At 41.1% G+C, this 16,745-nt stretch overlaps 1 protein-coding gene and 1 pseudogene across 1 annotated transcript; both read left to right on the top strand.

Annotated features, from left to right (window-relative positions):
• The first annotated feature begins 762 nt into the window (after positions 1-762).
• LOC148696767 (cellulose synthase A catalytic subunit 4 [UDP-forming]-like) lies at positions 763-8,942 on the top strand (annotated as a pseudogene).
• A 1,962-nt stretch (positions 8,943-10,904) lies between these two features.
• On the top strand, positions 10,905-16,006 carry LOC137726033 (cellulose synthase A catalytic subunit 4 [UDP-forming]-like). Its single transcript, XM_068464890.2, has 12 exons — positions 10,905-11,116; positions 11,318-11,522; positions 11,637-11,758; positions 11,878-11,944; positions 12,037-12,187; positions 12,276-12,888; positions 12,979-13,116; positions 13,244-13,369; positions 13,469-13,681; positions 13,782-14,297; positions 14,593-14,943; positions 15,159-16,006. The coding sequence occupies exons 1-12, from the start codon at positions 11,036-11,038 to the stop codon at positions 15,738-15,740; spliced, it is 3,165 nt and encodes a 1,054-aa protein (XP_068320991.2). The 5' UTR covers positions 10,905-11,035; the 3' UTR covers positions 15,741-16,006.
• The last annotated feature ends 739 nt before the right edge of the window (positions 16,007-16,745 follow it).

Raw genomic sequence — 16,745 nt, 5'->3', positions numbered from 1 at the left:
ACTGGCACTTCTAAAAGGCTAATATACATCTCACCCCTTCAGATTTGAGGTGATTTTTAAAATAAGCTATGAAGTTTAATTTTTTATTTTTTTTTTCATTTTGTGCCATAAGGTATTGAAATTGTGTCAATATATAGTTGGATTGGTTGTTTGATCTTCCACTAAATTGATGATATGATGAGCGTGAAATCCTTATATGAGAGTATGCATGTAAGCCAACAATTTAAAGAAGGATTAGACGTTCAAAGAACCTCATGACCCCATTTGAAAATCACCTCAAATTTGGAGTGTAAATTGTCCCATTCTAAACTATTTCGAATTTGAATCACGTCCATACGCTTATATTTAGTTAGAACATAGATAGCTTGATGAGTTTTATGGGTGCATGTATAATTTGTTGTTTATATATCAGTTTTTTTTTTAGTTAAAGCATTTTCCAAACGAATAAAAAAGCAAAAACCAAACATTTTCTCCTAAAAAACACACTAGACTCAAACATACGACTTCACAACTCGGTAGGTACTAGGTACACAACTCTCTCATACTTTCTCTTTACACCCCAACATTTCATTATAAGACCCCCTCCTTCCCTCCTCTCTCTCTCACCATCTCTGGCATCCCGAACACCTCCACTGTCATGGCCTCGAACACCATGACCACCGGCTTGTTCACCCGTTCTCACACCCGAATTGTGCATGGCACTCAAGAGTTATGCATAATAGATAGTTTGTTATATCCTTTTCTTTTACTGAAACTTCGTCCATGAGATTTGAACTCACTCTCAAGACTGCCAGTAAGAGCATATGGTCGGTCAATGGCAATGTATAGCTTAAGTAAAATGTTAATGACTTGTTAGGATTAGTATTAAGTAGTTAAGAAATCAATGTGGAAACTGGTATGCAGTACCCGGCTCATCAATCAATGTGGAAACTAGTATTCGAATCTGGACTTTTCACAGTTTGGTCGAATCCCAGGAACCACTCTGGCGAAATGTACCTATCTCATCAAGCAAACTCATCCCTTACTGCTTAGTCATTGTCCTCCGGTTTGTATTTCTAGCCTTGTTCTTCCGATTTAGAAATCCTAACTCCGGCGTTTAATGCTTATCTCTTGTGGCTTACATCTGTAATTTGTGAGATATGGTTTGCGTTTTCCTGGATGCTTGAACAGTTCGCCAAATGGAACCCAATCAACCGCGAAACCTACTTAGACCGCCTGCCCATAAGGTTCGAGCGCGAGGGTGAGCCTAACACACTGCCCCCAGTTGATGTCTATGTGACTACTGTTAGACAAATAAGGAATATGGTTGGAGTCCTTGTGTAATTGTATATAATATTATTATTGGAAGAATAAGCCGTCCTACAGCCGTCAAGCCGTCCTACAGCCGTCCTACCTTGTCCTACCTACACACTAGCCGTCCTACAGCCGTCAAGCCGTCCTACAGCCGTCCTACCTTGTCCTACCTACACACTAGGACGGCTACCTTGTCCTCTACAGCCGTCCTACCTTGTCCTACCTACACACTAGGACGGCTACCTTGTCCTACCTACACACTTGTATCATGTATATATATCCTTGTAATCTTGTAGAGAAAGATAATGAAAAAATAAGCATTCTCTTCCATTTGCATTCTCTTCCATAAGCATTCTCTTCCATTTGCATTCTCGTCCATTTTTCCACATTCACGTATCAATAACAAATATATTTTTTAGCCTACATACCTTTTTCTACATGGTATACAGAGCAGGTTTATAACCCTAGCCCTAATTTTTTTTTTCGGCAGCTTTCTCTGCCGTTCCCATGGCTGTTCGTGGCCCGTCCCGTCCCTCCTCTGCTCGTCCTCCCCTCCACTGCACTTACTGCAATTTTGATTATCATACCCGAGACACCTGCCATAAACTTCATGGCTATCCCGTTGGCCATCCCCTCCATGGCCAACCGTGGCGACCACCGCGCCGTGCCACTGCTTCCAGTTCTTCCAGCAGCCATGCACCTTCCAGTCCTCCCCGACAGCCACGGTTTTCTGCTTCCCGGCCCCATAATTTCACCCAGGCCCATCACGTGCAAGGCACCCAGGCCCCCGCCTCCTCTTCTACTCCAGCGACCCACCAAGTGCACGGGGCCCAGCCCACTTTGCATGACTTGCAGCTTGCCATGCCTGACCTCTCTGCCGAGCAGCACTCCCGTGTTCTAGCTGCTCTACGTGACACCACTACCCCTCCTCAGGCCAATGCCGTGCTCACTACTGATTTTGCCCAAGGTTTGTTACCTGTCACCTCTCGTCATGGTCAATGGATTCTTGACAGTGGTGCTACGGATCATATTACTTCTTCCGCTTCATGTTTGGTTAATCGTTCTCCTTCACATTTGCCGCCTGTTTCTTTGCCTAGTGGTGCTTTCGCTCCCATTACTTTTACCGGCACTCTTCCTTTAAATTCATCAGTTACTTTGAAGGATGTTTTATGTGTCCCTAATTTCCGAGTGGACCTTTTATCGGTTGGTAAACTTACAGATGGATTATCGTGTTCCATAACCTTCTTTCCTTCTTGGTGTGTTTTGCAAGACTTGGTTTCAAAGGCGATGATTGGTGTGGGTAAGCGACGTGGCGATCTGTATTACCTTGTGGCCCTTACCTCTTCTCTCCTCACCCGTCAACCTCTCTGCAACATCATTACCATCCCCTCCTCCCTCTGGCATAGGCGTCTTGGTCACCCCTCCTCCACTCGTTTGCAAGCTTTAGCATCTAGCTCTCTTAATTGTACTTTTGATTCTAGTCATATTTGTGATGTTTGTTCGTTGGCAAAACAAACTCGTCAACCTTTTCTTTTGAGTTCAATTTCTTCAACTTTCCCTTTTGCTTTAATTCACTGTGATATTTGGGGCCCGAATCGTCAATCTTCTCTTTCTGGTGCTAATTATTTCTTAACCATTGTGGATGATTTTTCTCGCTTTACGTGGGTCTTCCTCATGAAACATAAATCCGACACTCAACAATTAATTAAGGATTTTTTTGCTTATGTCACTACCCAATTCCGCACTACCATCCAATGCATTCGTACTGACAATGGTGGTGAATTTTTATCTCTTCGTAGTTTTTTCTCTGATCATGGGGTGCTTTTACAAACTTCTTGTGTTTATACCCCCCAACAAAATGGCGTTGTTGAAAGAAAACATCGTCATCTTCTTGAAACCGCTCGCGCCCTTCGTTTTCAATCCCATCTTCCTATCAAGTTTTGGGGGGAATGTGTTCTTACCGCTACTTATCTCATCAATCGTCTCCCTACCCGTCTTCTCCATCATAAATCCCCATTTGAGGTTCTCTTTTCGAAAACCCCATCTTATGACCACTTCCGCGTCTTTGGTTGTCTGGCATATGCCACCTCTGTCACTCCCACCACCAAATTTTCCCCTCGGGCTCATCGTTGCATTTTTCTCGGTTATCCTCATGGACAAAAGGCCTATACCCTTTACGATCTCGACAATCACCGCATTTTCACTAGTCGAGACGTCATCTTTCACGAAACTACTTTCCCTTATGCCGTTTCTCACCCTCCTATCCCATCCTCTTCGCCTACCCTACCCATCCCACCCTCTTTGGACTTTACATATAACCCACCCCTTCCTGCCCCGACGCCTCACCCTCCTCCACCTTCCTCCCCTTCCACGTCTCCCACAGATTCCCTTGCTGCCCCATTACCTGTTCTTCCCCATGCCCCTGCCCTCTCGGCATCCCCTCCTTCCCCCCCCCCCTCCGCTACTTCCTTACCTTTCACCCTTTTACCCACAGACATCCCTACCCCCCCACTACCTACCAATCCTCCCCTTCCCCACACCTCTTCCCGTGCCCATAAACCTCCATCCTATTTAAAAGACTACGTTTGCTCGCAGGTGATTCTTCCATCCCACCCATCTTCGACTTCGCAACCCGGTTCTACACAAGGTACGCGATATCCACTTTGTAATTTTCTCTCTTATCACCGTTACTCTCCCAGGCATTTTTCTTACATTAACTCTGTCAGTCAGACTGTGGAGCCTTCCTCCTTTGCCGAGGCTGCCACTGACCCCAATTGGCAACGTGCTATGACTGAGGAACTTCAAGCTTTACATGCTAATGGTACTTGGACTTTAACTTCCTTGCCCCCTGGCAAAATTCCCATTGGTTGTAAGTGGGTGTACAAACTCAAGCACAATTCCGACGGCTCTATTGACCGCTACAAAGCTCGTTTGGTTGCTAAAGGCTTCACTCAGGCTGAAGGTATTGATTATCATGACACTTTTCTCCTACTGCTAAGATGATTACGGTGCGTTGTCTTCTTGCTCTTGCTGCTAGTCAGTCTTGGTTTCTTCATCAGCTTGATGTTAATAATGCTTTCTTACATGGTGACTTACATGAAGAAATTTATATGTCTCCTCCTCCTGGTCTTCGGCGACAGGGGGAGAATCTTGTGTGTCGCCTTCACAAGTCACTTTATGGTCTTAAGCAGGCTTCTCGCCAATGGTTTGCCAAATTCACTAGTGCCATCATTTCTGCCGGTTTTCAACAATCCAAAGCTGACTATTCATTGTTCACTAAAAAGTCTGGTATTTCTTTCACAGCTTTGCTCATTTATGTGGATGATATTGTGATTACAGGCAATGATGCTAGTGCCATTAATTCTCTGAAGTCTTTTCTCCGTGATCATTTTCGGATAAAAGACCTTGGTGATTTAAAATATTTTTTGGGTATTGAGGTTTCTCGTTCCAAACAAGGGATTTATATTTCTCAACGCAAGTATGCATTAGAGATTCTCAAGGACTATGGTTTTTTGGGAGCACGACCCATTGCTTTTCCTATGGATGACACAAAATTATCTGATAAAGGAGAACTTCTCAAGGATCCTGAAAAGTATCGACGATTAGTAGGTCGGTTAATATATCTCACTATCACTCGGTCGGATATCACCTATTCTGTGCATGTTCTAAGCCGTTTTATGCACGAGCCAAGGATATCTCATATGGATGCTGCGCTTCGTATTGTTCGTTATTTGAAGGCTACTCCAGGTCAAGGTTTATTATTTCGTTCTGACAACCAGACCAAGTTAACTGCGTTTTGTGATTCTGATTGGGCAGGTTGCCCTATCACTCGCCGTTCGACTACTGGGTATTGTGTATTCTTGGGCGGTTCTTTGATTTCTTGGCGGACGAAACGACAGAAAACCATTTCGCTCTCTTCAGCAGAGGCGGAATATAGGGCCATGGCAGGTGCTTGTTGCGAGATAATTTGGCTTCGTTTTTTGTTGAAGGATTTGAACATTCCTTTGGATGGTCCTTCCATTTTATTTTGTGATAATCAAGCAGCGTTACATATAGCTGCCAATCCTGTTTTTCATGAACGAACTCGTCACATTGAGATGGATTGTCACTTTATACGAGATAAGATTGTAGATGGCACAATAGAGACCAAGCATGTGGGTACGACACAACAGTTGGCAGACTTGTTTACCAAACCTCTTGGGAAAGAAAAGTTTTCGGGTATGTTACGCAAGTTGGGAGTTCTTGACATCCACTCTCCAACTTGAGGGGGAGTGTTAGACAAATAAGGAATATGGTTGGAGTCCTTGTGTAATTGTATATAATATTATTATTGGAAGAATAAGCCGTCCTACAGCCGTCAAGCCGTCCTACAACCGTCCTACCTTGTCCTACCTACACACTAGCCGTCCTACAGCCGTCCTACCTTGTCCTACCTACACACTAGGACGGCTACCTTGTCCTACCTACACACTTGTATCATGTATATATATCCTTGTAATCTTGTAGAGAAAGATAATGAAAAAATAAGCATTCTTTTCCATTTGCATTCTCTTCCATAAGCATTCTCTTCCATTTTTCCACATTCACGTATCAATAACAAATATATTTTTTAGCCTACATACCTTTTTCTACAACTACAGTGGACCCTGTCAAGGAGCCTCTAATCATTACAGCAAACACCGTTCTATCTATCTTAGCTTTTGACTACCTTGTTGACAAGATCTGCTGTTATGTCTTGGATGATGGTGCTTCAATGCTCCTTTTTGATGCACTGTAAGAGACCGCTGAGTTCGCAAGAAGATGGGTGCTATTTTGCAAAAAGCATAATATTGAGCCTAGGGCCCCGGAGTTCTATTTCTCCCAGAAGATTGATTACTTGAAAGACAAGGTACATCCAAACTTCGTAAAGGAGCGCAGCGCCCTGACGGTAAGCTCAAAGATAATAGGATAAATTTGACATTAATTTATGTCTTCTTTAATTCTGATGCAAACACTTTGGAAACAATTAAATGAGGTCTTAAGAATATATATATATATATATATATATATATATTTTTTTTTTTTTTAATTTTGTGTGTGAAACTGCAGAGAGAGTATGAAGAATTCCAAGTGAGGATTGATGCATTGATCTCGAAGGCTTAGAAGAAACCGGAAGAAGGTTGGGTGACGCAGGATGGAACTCCATTGTCACATCCCAGCCGGGGGGGGGGACCACTTCCCGGGCCCGCTCCACCATCGTAGCACGATATTGTCCGCTTTGGGCCCCAACCACGCCCTCACGGTTTTGTTTCTGGGAACTCACACGAGAACTTCCTAATGGGTCACCCATCATGGGATTGCTCTCGTGCGTTACTCACTTAATTTCGGAGTTCCCATGGAACGAAACCAGTGAGCTCCCAAAAGGTCTCGTGCTAGGTAGAGATGAGAATATACATATAAGGATCACTCCCCTGGGCGATGTGGGATGTCACAATCCACCCCCCTTAGGGGCCCGACGTCCTCGTTGGCACACCACAACCAGGGTTAGGCTCTGATACCAAGTTGTCACATCCCAGCCCGAGGGGGGACCACTTCCCGGGCCGCTCCACCATCGTAGCACGATATTGTCCGCTTTGGGCCCCGACCACGCCCTCACGGTTTTGTTTCTGGGAACTCACACGAGAACTTCCCAATGGGTCACCCATCCTGGGATTGCTCTTGTGCGCTACTCGCTTAACTTCGGAGTTCCCATTAAACCCGAAGCCAGTGAGCTCCCAAAATGCCTTGTGCTAGGTAGAGATGAGAATATACATATAAGGATCACTCCCCTGGGCGATGTGAGATGTCATATCCATGGCCTGGGAACAACAGTCGTGATCATTCGGCAATGATCTAGGTTTAGCGTTAAAAATCGCATTTTAACTGGGTTTTAGGCTTTATTAGTTTCTAAAGATAAAGAGGGTAAGTCACTATTTTCATGGTCTGCTGTGAACATTTTGCTTGATTTGCAGGTTTATTTGGGAAGTGGTACTGGTGCACAAGATGCAGACAGTGAGGAATTGCCTCGTCTTGTGTATGTCTCACGTGAGAAACGTCCTGGTTATCAGCATCAAAAGAAAGCTGGTGCCATGAATGCTTTGGTGAGCTAATGTTGATTTAATTTGTGTACTAAGTTTAAGATAAATGTTGCATGGGATCAACAGGTTCGAATGTCTACAGTGTTTACTTATGCACCTTGTTTGGATGGATATTTAATATTGGGCTTAGCGAGGATGAAGGCCCAAGAACACAAAAAGCAAAGAGAAGGATGGGCTCGGGCAAATCGACAGCCTAGGAAGAATTAAAAACCATTTTTGCAGGAATAGGTAGTAAGCCTATGATAGAAGAAGTGATGGGTGACAGAGGGCAGTTCATCCTAGCAAAATCTACATTTTAAGGGCATGGATGAGTAAATAAGTGGTGACTTACTATCCTCCGAGGGCCATCACTAGAAGGCAAAGCTTGGATAGTCGGGCTAAGAGGTTTATAAAAGCAGCAAGGGATACCAAAGACAAGGAAACTCAACCAATCAATCAAAAGACATCTTACTTTGCGCTCATACAAGCAAGAATCCAGAAAGCCTTAATTTGTCCATATTTTGTTCTTTTAGTCGTAGATTCACCATAGAAAGCCATCTTTTGTCAAGTTTTAGAAGCTTTGCTACCTTTTTAGTATTGTAGTATCAAAGCCCTTTAAGTGAACCTGCTTTACTTTTCATTCTCCAAAGATTACAACCCCTGTAAAACAAAGAGAAATGGCTGCAAGAAGTTGAACCTTGCCCGACAAGGTTATAATCTTGCCCGAGTCTCTTTTGTTTGTGCTTGTATAAAGTAGATCTGTTGTTTAATGTATCTTCATTTGTATTTTAAACCATTTTCAACTAGCTTTCGCTCAAGGTTATGGTTAATATGGCTAAGATAACCAACCATGCTTCTTAGTGTTAAACTGTAAACAAAGAAATGGTTGAAAACGCCTTGAACTCTCTTTATTTGGGCATATGATATCATGAGTAAAAATTCTTGTACAAGACAAGAAAAGAACTTTATACAGACTTAACTCATCTGTGACAATCCAGTAAGATTAAATAGTCTAAGTAACTTGTGGTGCAAGTAATCAACCCAGTTCATAACTAAGAAAGAACAGTCTGTTATACAAAGATAACAATGGCACACTCAGATCCATATTAGCTTTGATCGAGAGCCTCAAGGCCTAACAAAGGCCCCACAAAGGCACCATATCAGCAAACTCATATTGCATCACACCAAGCAGCAAACCTTGCCCAATAGGCAAGAATCCTGGGGAGCTGTGCAAGTGACAGATCTAGCCCGAACAAACCTTTCATGTTGAATCTGGACTGTGACCGCTACATCAATAACAACAAGGCTGTCAGAGAAGCTATGTGCTTCCTAATGGATCCACATCTTGTAAAAGAGCTCTGCTATGTCCAATTTCCACAAAGGTTCGATGGCATTGATCGTCACGATAGCTATGCTAATCGAAATCTTGTGTTCTTTGATGTAAGTTCCGCTATATCTTTAACTTTGTGTACTCTTAAAAAGCCACTATGGTTCCGCTATATCTTGTGTTCTTTGATGTAAGTTCCGCTATGCCTCCTTAAAGTCTTAATGGGAGTTGACACCGCCTTCAGAGTGACATCAAAAGTAACCAAGGATGCTGAGTTTCGGGAACTCCACCTCTTCAAATGGACTTCTTTTCTCATACCACCAAGTACCCTCCTTATCTTGAACATGGTGGGAGTTTTTGCTGGAGTTTCTAGTGCCATTAAAAGTGGCTACTACTCTTGGGGTCCTTTGTGTGGCAAGCTGTTTTTCTCCTTCTTGATCATTGTTCATCTTCATCCTTTCCTCAAGGGTTTGATGGGAAAATGCTGCAAGGATTAGATCAACCGAAATTAAGGAAATCTAATCTCAAATTTTAATGCTCACTGGTGTATGAACAAAAAAATATGGGAAATTTGAAAAAATAACCAAAATTTGGACCTTATATAGAATTATGATCACATTTTTAAATTTATGATAATTATAACCAAAACTTGATAGAAAATTACTCATACACCCTTAAACGTAGCTTTTTTCACAGAGTGTGGCATCCTAGAAAGCTTCATTTCTGCTGAAAAGTAAAACCCCGTTTCTTCGTATCTTGTTCACTGAGGGCAAATTGCCTCATTAGCATAAATTTGCTGGGAATCTCTAGGAATTCAAATGAAACCCAAAAGCCAAGTTTCCAATTCTGTCCCAAATGTAGCTTTGCTCAGGGCATATTTACTTGGTAAGGGATTATTTGAAGGTGGAAGAAGTTTGGATATTTACGGCAGTGTAGAGAAAAACCAGAAAGAAAACGGAACCAGACGCAAAGAAAACCATTCCCAAATCAATTTATGTTGCTGCATTTCCTTCCACGTGTATGCTCTAGGCTTGTGACTCCAAAAGAAAACAACCAAATGTCAATTTTTTGGGGTCTGATTGTATAAGCAGAACAGAAGTACCAAATTAGAGAAGGAAGAGTCGAAGAGATCTATGGTGGACTATGGAGGAGAAAGAAGTTGAGTTCATTGGAGAACTTTATGGGTATATTAATACTTTCATATTAAATTTTGGTTATAATTATCATAAATTTAAAAGGTGGTTATAATTCTATATGGGTCCAAATTTTGATTATTTTTCTAAATTTCCCATAGTATAGGAAGCAAGCACACTCTATAAACCTTATGATATGTTGGGCTAATACAAGTCCGTAAGTATTTATGTTTTGTTTGGATTATTGTGTTTGCTTGAGACTTGAATCTTATAATAAGGCTTGTAATCCTTGTGTTTGAGATATGAATATATAAAATATCCATCAAGGTTATGATTTCTTTTAGGTTTGTGTGATGCAATCTTAACCGTAGATGTGATGTCTGAATTGCTATATAAACACATTTACACATGCTAACCATCTATTTTTTAGGCTAGTTAAACATATAAAATCTCATTAAGTTCAACAAGAAATCATTAAGTACATCACACAAATCTTAATTGTATGACATCTAAAATCATGATTTATGATTATAACACCAAGGAAAGGTCTTAGTTAAATATTTATGACTATGCTACTTTGTAGTCCTAAAAAGATACAACTCATAATAGAAAGTTATAACTGTAAAATACATGCGTTACACACTTTTTTTTCACGTTTAATACATAGTTTTCAGACAACTTTCATCGATAAAATTCACTTCTTCTGCACATATATTTAGCATAATATTTGAATTTTTTTAAATAAATATTAAAAATTTAGTAATGGTCAAATTATTCAAAATACTTTTAAAAGCAAGCTGTGGAATAATCGACGTAAGTGTACGTATTTTTTCACGCATTATTTTACTATAACTAGTTCCAGAGGTGGGTACGTGACACCTGAAAACACCGCAGTTTTGTTGTTTATTTATTTATAAAAATTTGGCGTGAGCCACGGAGACTGCCTTTGAGTTGAAGCGAGCCATGGAAACATTTGCCAGATCAAGCAAAAACCACTCTTTCTCCTACCTATCGCTCAGTAATAAGTAACGTCTCTTCGACTCAAACATACGACTTCCCAACTCGCAGTAGGTACACAACAGCCCTCTGATCCATCACACTTTCTCTTTACACCCCGACGTTTCATTATAGTATACCCCCTCCTTCCCTCTCTCCTCTAACTTTGGCATCCCAAACATTTCACTCCCATGACCTCCAACACCATGGCTGGCTTGTTCACCGGTTCTCACGCCCACGACGAACATCACGTTGTCCATGCCACTGAAGAGGTACCCATGATGTATATAGTTTATGTTTTTGTTTTTGTTTTTATACCATATATGTTGTCCATGATATTTGAACTCCCCCTCGAAACTGAGTACCACTAAGACCAAATGGTCACATGCAATGTGTAGCTTAGTTAAAATTTTGATTATTTGTAACAAGTAGTGCTAATTAGTGAAATAATTAATTTGCTAATTGGTACGCAGAACCGGCCTTCGACGAGGCAGTCAGTGTCTTCAATAAAAGTGTGTAGGGTTTGTGGAGATGAGATTGGATACAAAGAAGATGGGGAGTTGTTTGTGGCATGTCATGTGTGCGGCTTCCCGGTTTGCCGGCCTTGTTATGACTACGAAAGGAGTGAAGGCAACCAGTGTTGCCCTCAGTGCAACACTCGCTACAAGCGTCACAAAGGTGAAATTTTTTATTAATTATCCGATCTCTTAATTAATTAGTGTTACATATGCATATGTTCTACGTAGATTTGGCCTTCAATTATGTGACATGTTACGTTTTTCAAATGTGTAGGTTGTCCTAGAGTTGCTGGAGACGAAGATGACTTCGATGCAGATGATTTTGATGATGAGTTTCAGATCAAGATTGATCACCATGATGACCCCGCAGAACAAAATCATGTCGTTGCTCGTTCGGTACTAACTTCGTCTAGTTTATTTGAGATTTTAAGTTGTTCTTGATCTGACAAGTAGGTAGTAATCTGAAGACACTCAATTAGTCAAGTGATTGATATTGGTGAGTTTTTGCATTGCAGGAAAATGGAGACCAAAATCAACAGCAATGGCATCGAAACGATCAACCTTTCTCTGTTGGAGGAAGTGGTGAGGATTTAAATTAATTACTACACGTAAAGGGAACTGTTTATTTTTCAGAATTGCATGTATTTGATTTATGGTATCTTTGGTTTCCGTAGTTGTTGGTAAGGATTTCGAATGCGAGAAAGATGAATTGATCAATGCAGAGTGGAAAGACAGAGTGGAGAAATGGAAAGTCAGGCAAGCAAAGAAAGGTTTGGTGAGCAAAGACGGCGAAAATGACGACCAAGGCTTGGAAGACGACTTCCTGTACGTTGGATTGTGCTTAAACGGTTTACCAATTTTAGTTTTTCTCAAGTGATGCAACGGTGTCTCATTTATTCGAATCTTTTCGCAGTTTGGCTGAAGCCCGGCAACCACTGTGGCGAAAAGTACCCATCTCATCAAGCAAAATCAGCCCTTATCGCATAGTCATTGTCTTCAGGCTTGTGATTCTGGCCTTTTTCTTCCATTTTCGCATCTTAACTCCAGCATATGATGCTTTTCCCTTGTGGATAATATCTGTGATTTGTGAGATATGGTTTGCATTTTCTTGGATACTTGATCAGTTCCCCAAATGGAACCCCATCAACCGTGAAACTTACTTAGACCGCCTGTCCATAAGGTTTGAGCGTGAGGGTGAACCTAACACATTATCCCCAGTTGATGTCTATGTGAGTACAGTGGACCCTCTCAAGGAGCCTCCGATCATTACAGCAAACACGGTTCTCTCGATCTTGGCTATTGACTACCCTGTTGACAAGATCTGCTGCTATGTCTCGGATGATGGCGCTTCAATGCTCCTTTTCGACGCGCTATCTGAGACTGCAGAGTTTGCAAGAAGGTGGGTGCCCTTCTGCAAAAAACATACCATTGAGCCCAGGGCCCCTGAGTTCTATTTCTCTCAGAAGATAGATTACTTGAAGGACAAGGTACACCCTAACTTTGTAAAGGAGCGCAGAGCCATGAAGGTACGCAAAAACAAAAGAAATTAGTTTAAGGTACAGACACTTTGACAACAACCAAATGATACTTAAAAGGTCTTTTGTATGGTACTGCAGAGAGAGTATGAAGAATTTAAAGTGAGGATTAACGCATTGGTGTCGAAGGCTCAGAAGAAACCAGAAGAAGGTTGGGTGATGCCAGACGGCACTCCATGGCCTGGGAACAACACTCGTGATCACCCAGGAATGATCCAGGTTTAACATTAATGCTATCCCTATTGAAGTTTTAATTGAGTTTTAGGCTTCAAAGAGTTTCTCAAAGATAAACAGGTTAAAAGGTAAACTGTTTACATGGTCTGTTGGAATTTTACTTGTTTTGCAGGTTTATTTGGGAAGCGAAGGAGCACTAGATGTGGATGGTAAGGAACTACCGCGTCTTGTATATGTTTCGCGTGAGAAACGTCCTGGCTATCAACATCACAAGAAAGCTGGTGCCATGAATGCTTTGGTAAGCGAATGTTGATTTAAAATTTGTGTTCTTTAACCGGAAGATAGATTCGCACCTTCAGCAAGGTTTAAAACTTGGAAATGTCGTATTTGTCAACAGGTTCGAGTTTCTGCGGTGCTCACTAATGCACCTTTCATGTTGAATCTGGATTGTGACCACTACATCAACAACAGTAAGGCTGTAAGAGAAGCTATGTGCTTCCTAATGGATCCACAGCTCGGAAAAAAGCTCTGCTATGTCCAATTCCCTCAAAGGTTCGATGGAATTGATCGTCACGATAGATATGCCAATCGAAATGTTGTGTTCTTTGATGTAAGTGCCACGTGATCTTTAAACTAACACGATATCTTGGAGTACAAAATTCTTGCCTCTAAAATTACACTCAATGTCTTGCACTGTTTTTTTGTTATAGATCAACATGAGAGGCCTAGATGGGATCCAAGGACCAGTGTATGTTGGGACTGGATGTGTCTTCAACAGGCAAGCACTGTATGGCTATGATCCGCCAGTTTCTGAAAAGCGACCTAAAATGACATGTGACTGCTGGCCTTCATGGTGCTTCTGTGGCTGTTGTCGCGGTAAGAAGAAATCTAAGTCTAAGAAGCATGGGGTGAAAAGTCTTCTTGGGGGAAGTTACTCCAAGAAGAAGAAAATGATGGGGAAGAACTATATGCGAAAAGGGAGTGGAACGATGTCTGATCTTGAAGAGATTGAAGAAGGGTCTGAAGGCTATGATGAGTTGGAGAAATCGTCACTCATGTCACAGAAAAATTTCGAGAAACGATTTGGACAGTCTCCGGTTTTCATTGCTTCCACTCTCATGGAAAATGGTGGCCTTCCTGAAGGGACGAATAGTCAAACACTAGTTAAGGAGGCCATTCATGTGATAAGCATTGGCTATGAAGAAAAAACTGAGTGGGGAAAAGAGGTGAGTTGCAATATGATGAACTTCTTCTATTTACGAAGATTTAAGATTCTTAAATTCGGTTTAACTATTTGATCACTAGGAAATATGCACTAACATAACTGGTTACAAACTTAAAAAAAAAAAAAGGGAACAGATGGACACTAGTCGCTAAACACGAAGCATATTTGTAATTTGCTGCATATAAACCACGATGCAGCTCTATTTGTACATATTTGCCTGATGTTTTTGAATATGTTGGGCTTTGATTCGAACATGATAAAAACCAAAATGATGAATTGATTGGTTTGTTTTGCAGATTGGGTGGATTTATGGTTCTGTTACAGAAGATATTTTGACAGGCTTCAAAATGCATTGCAGAGGATGGAAGTCAGTGTATTGTATGCCAAAGAGGCCAGCTTTCAAGGGATCTGCTCCAATAAATTTGTCCGATCGGTTGCACCAAGTTCTGAGGTGGGCTCTTGGCTCTGTCGAGATCTTCCTCAGTCGTCATTGCCCGTTGTGGTACGCCTATGGAGGAAAACTAAAATGGCTGGAGAGGCTTGCTTATATCAACACCATTGTCTATCCTTTCACTTCCATTCCCTTACTTGCTTACTGCACTGTTCCAGCCGTCTGTCTTTTGACCGGAAAATTCATCATCCCCACTGTAAGTACTTTTCGTTTTGGAAGATAAGAATCGATTACAAACTTTTAACAAGAAAATAGAACTAGTGGGGCAATGAACCGTGGTTTATACTTTATATACGTATGTTTCATGTCCTCTCAATTCTATTTTCGATCGTAGGATATGCCAGTGAAGGTTTTTATTTTCAATTCAATGCCAATTCATATTATCTAAAAATAATATCAAATTTTGTGCAGCTGAATAACTTTGCTAGCATATGGTTCATGGCACTTTTCCTCTCCATCATTGCAACCGGCATCTTAGAGCTCCGGTGGAGCAATGTGAGCATTGAGGACTGGTGGCGTAACGAGCAATTTTGGGTGATTGGTGGAGTGTCTGCACATCTTTTTGCCGTCTTTCAAGGCTTCCTCAAAGTCTTGTTCGGAGTTGACACTAACTTCACGGTTACATCAAAAGCGGCAGATGATGCTGAGTTTGGTGAACTCTATCTGTTCAAATGGACTACTCTTCTCATACCACCAACCACACTCATTATCTTAAACATGGTGGGAGTTGTAGCTGGAGTTTCTGATGCCATTAACAATGGCTACGGCTCGTGGGGTCCGTTGTTTGGCAAGCTATTTTTCTCCTTTTGGGTCATTGTTCATCTCTACCCTTTCCTCAAAGGGTTGATGGGAAGGCAAAACAGGACTCCTACCATTGTGGTTCTTTGGTCAGTTCTTCTTGCTTCCATCTTCTCGTTGATTTGGGTGCGAATCGATCCCTTCTTGCCCAAGCAAACTGGACCAATTCTTAAACAATGTGGTGTGGAATGCTAGACCTGTTTCTACAGAAAAAGCTCGGGTCTAATCACGGATTCATATTATGTGAGAGATACAAAGTACGGGATAAATCCATCAGTCACACGCTAGAATTCCCCATGCTTATGGCATCTTTTGCTTGTGTTTGTAGTTATGCAACTTTTGCTTGTTTCTCTTCAAACGTCTTCAAGTTTCCAAAGAGGGCGATTTGTGTACACACACTAGACATGTATTCATTAACAGAGATTTTGACAGTAAGGTCCCAAATCCACTAGTGTTTCTCACTTTGCCCTTAAATTCGTTTATTAAGAAATAATTGTCGTGCGTCCTTTTACTAGAATCATTCACTTGAGCCTAATACCTATCTTCTTTTGAACCGGCCGACGTTAGCCTTATATTCGTAAGCCCAATTAGGTAGGGTTTCCTTTTTTTTGCCTGGTATAAAGTTACCTCTTTTGTTTCGAACTCTCTTATCACTTTTTCTTTTCAATTTCGGCACTATTTTTCTGTTTAATTTACAAATCTCAATCTACCTGAGCCAATTGGACGTTCCACCTTTTTCTTCTTTATAATCTTTTGTTTTTCTAATACTTAGATAAGGATAACTAGAAGGCATAAACAAAGAGGATGGGTGCAAAAAGAAAACGAGAGTATGAAAATCACTATTTTTTTTCTTATTGAGACCGGCTTACCAAAAAACGGACAAATTATTTTATGGACTGGTATTTTAAAATATTAATAACTATAAATGCAATGAATTTGTAGCTCAAATAACTGGAAGTGTTTACATTTACACACGAGTTATGGTTGAATTGTGTGGAAAAATTAGCTATAAAGTAAACCTAGAAAATAAACAGAACTTTTTTTATAATTTTGGTGAATAAATAAACAGAACGTTTTACTAGCTGGGAATTTGGAAGTGTTTAGTAAGCAAAAGGACACTGAGTTCAAGCTGTTTGAAAGCTAAGTGTGACCTCCAACCAAAAAGTACAAAAACTTAAAGTCTTACCCAGTTGGAAAAAC

The sequence above is a fragment of the Pyrus communis genome, chromosome 5 (genome assembly GCF_041283825.1).
Source record: "Pyrus communis isolate YQ-2024b chromosome 5, ASM4128382v1, whole genome shotgun sequence".
In the NCBI taxonomy this organism is placed as follows: domain Eukaryota; kingdom Viridiplantae; phylum Streptophyta; class Magnoliopsida; order Rosales; family Rosaceae; genus Pyrus; species Pyrus communis.
The sequence above is the reverse complement of the archived record's forward strand: the minus strand, read 5'-3'. Positions and strand labels throughout refer to the sequence as shown.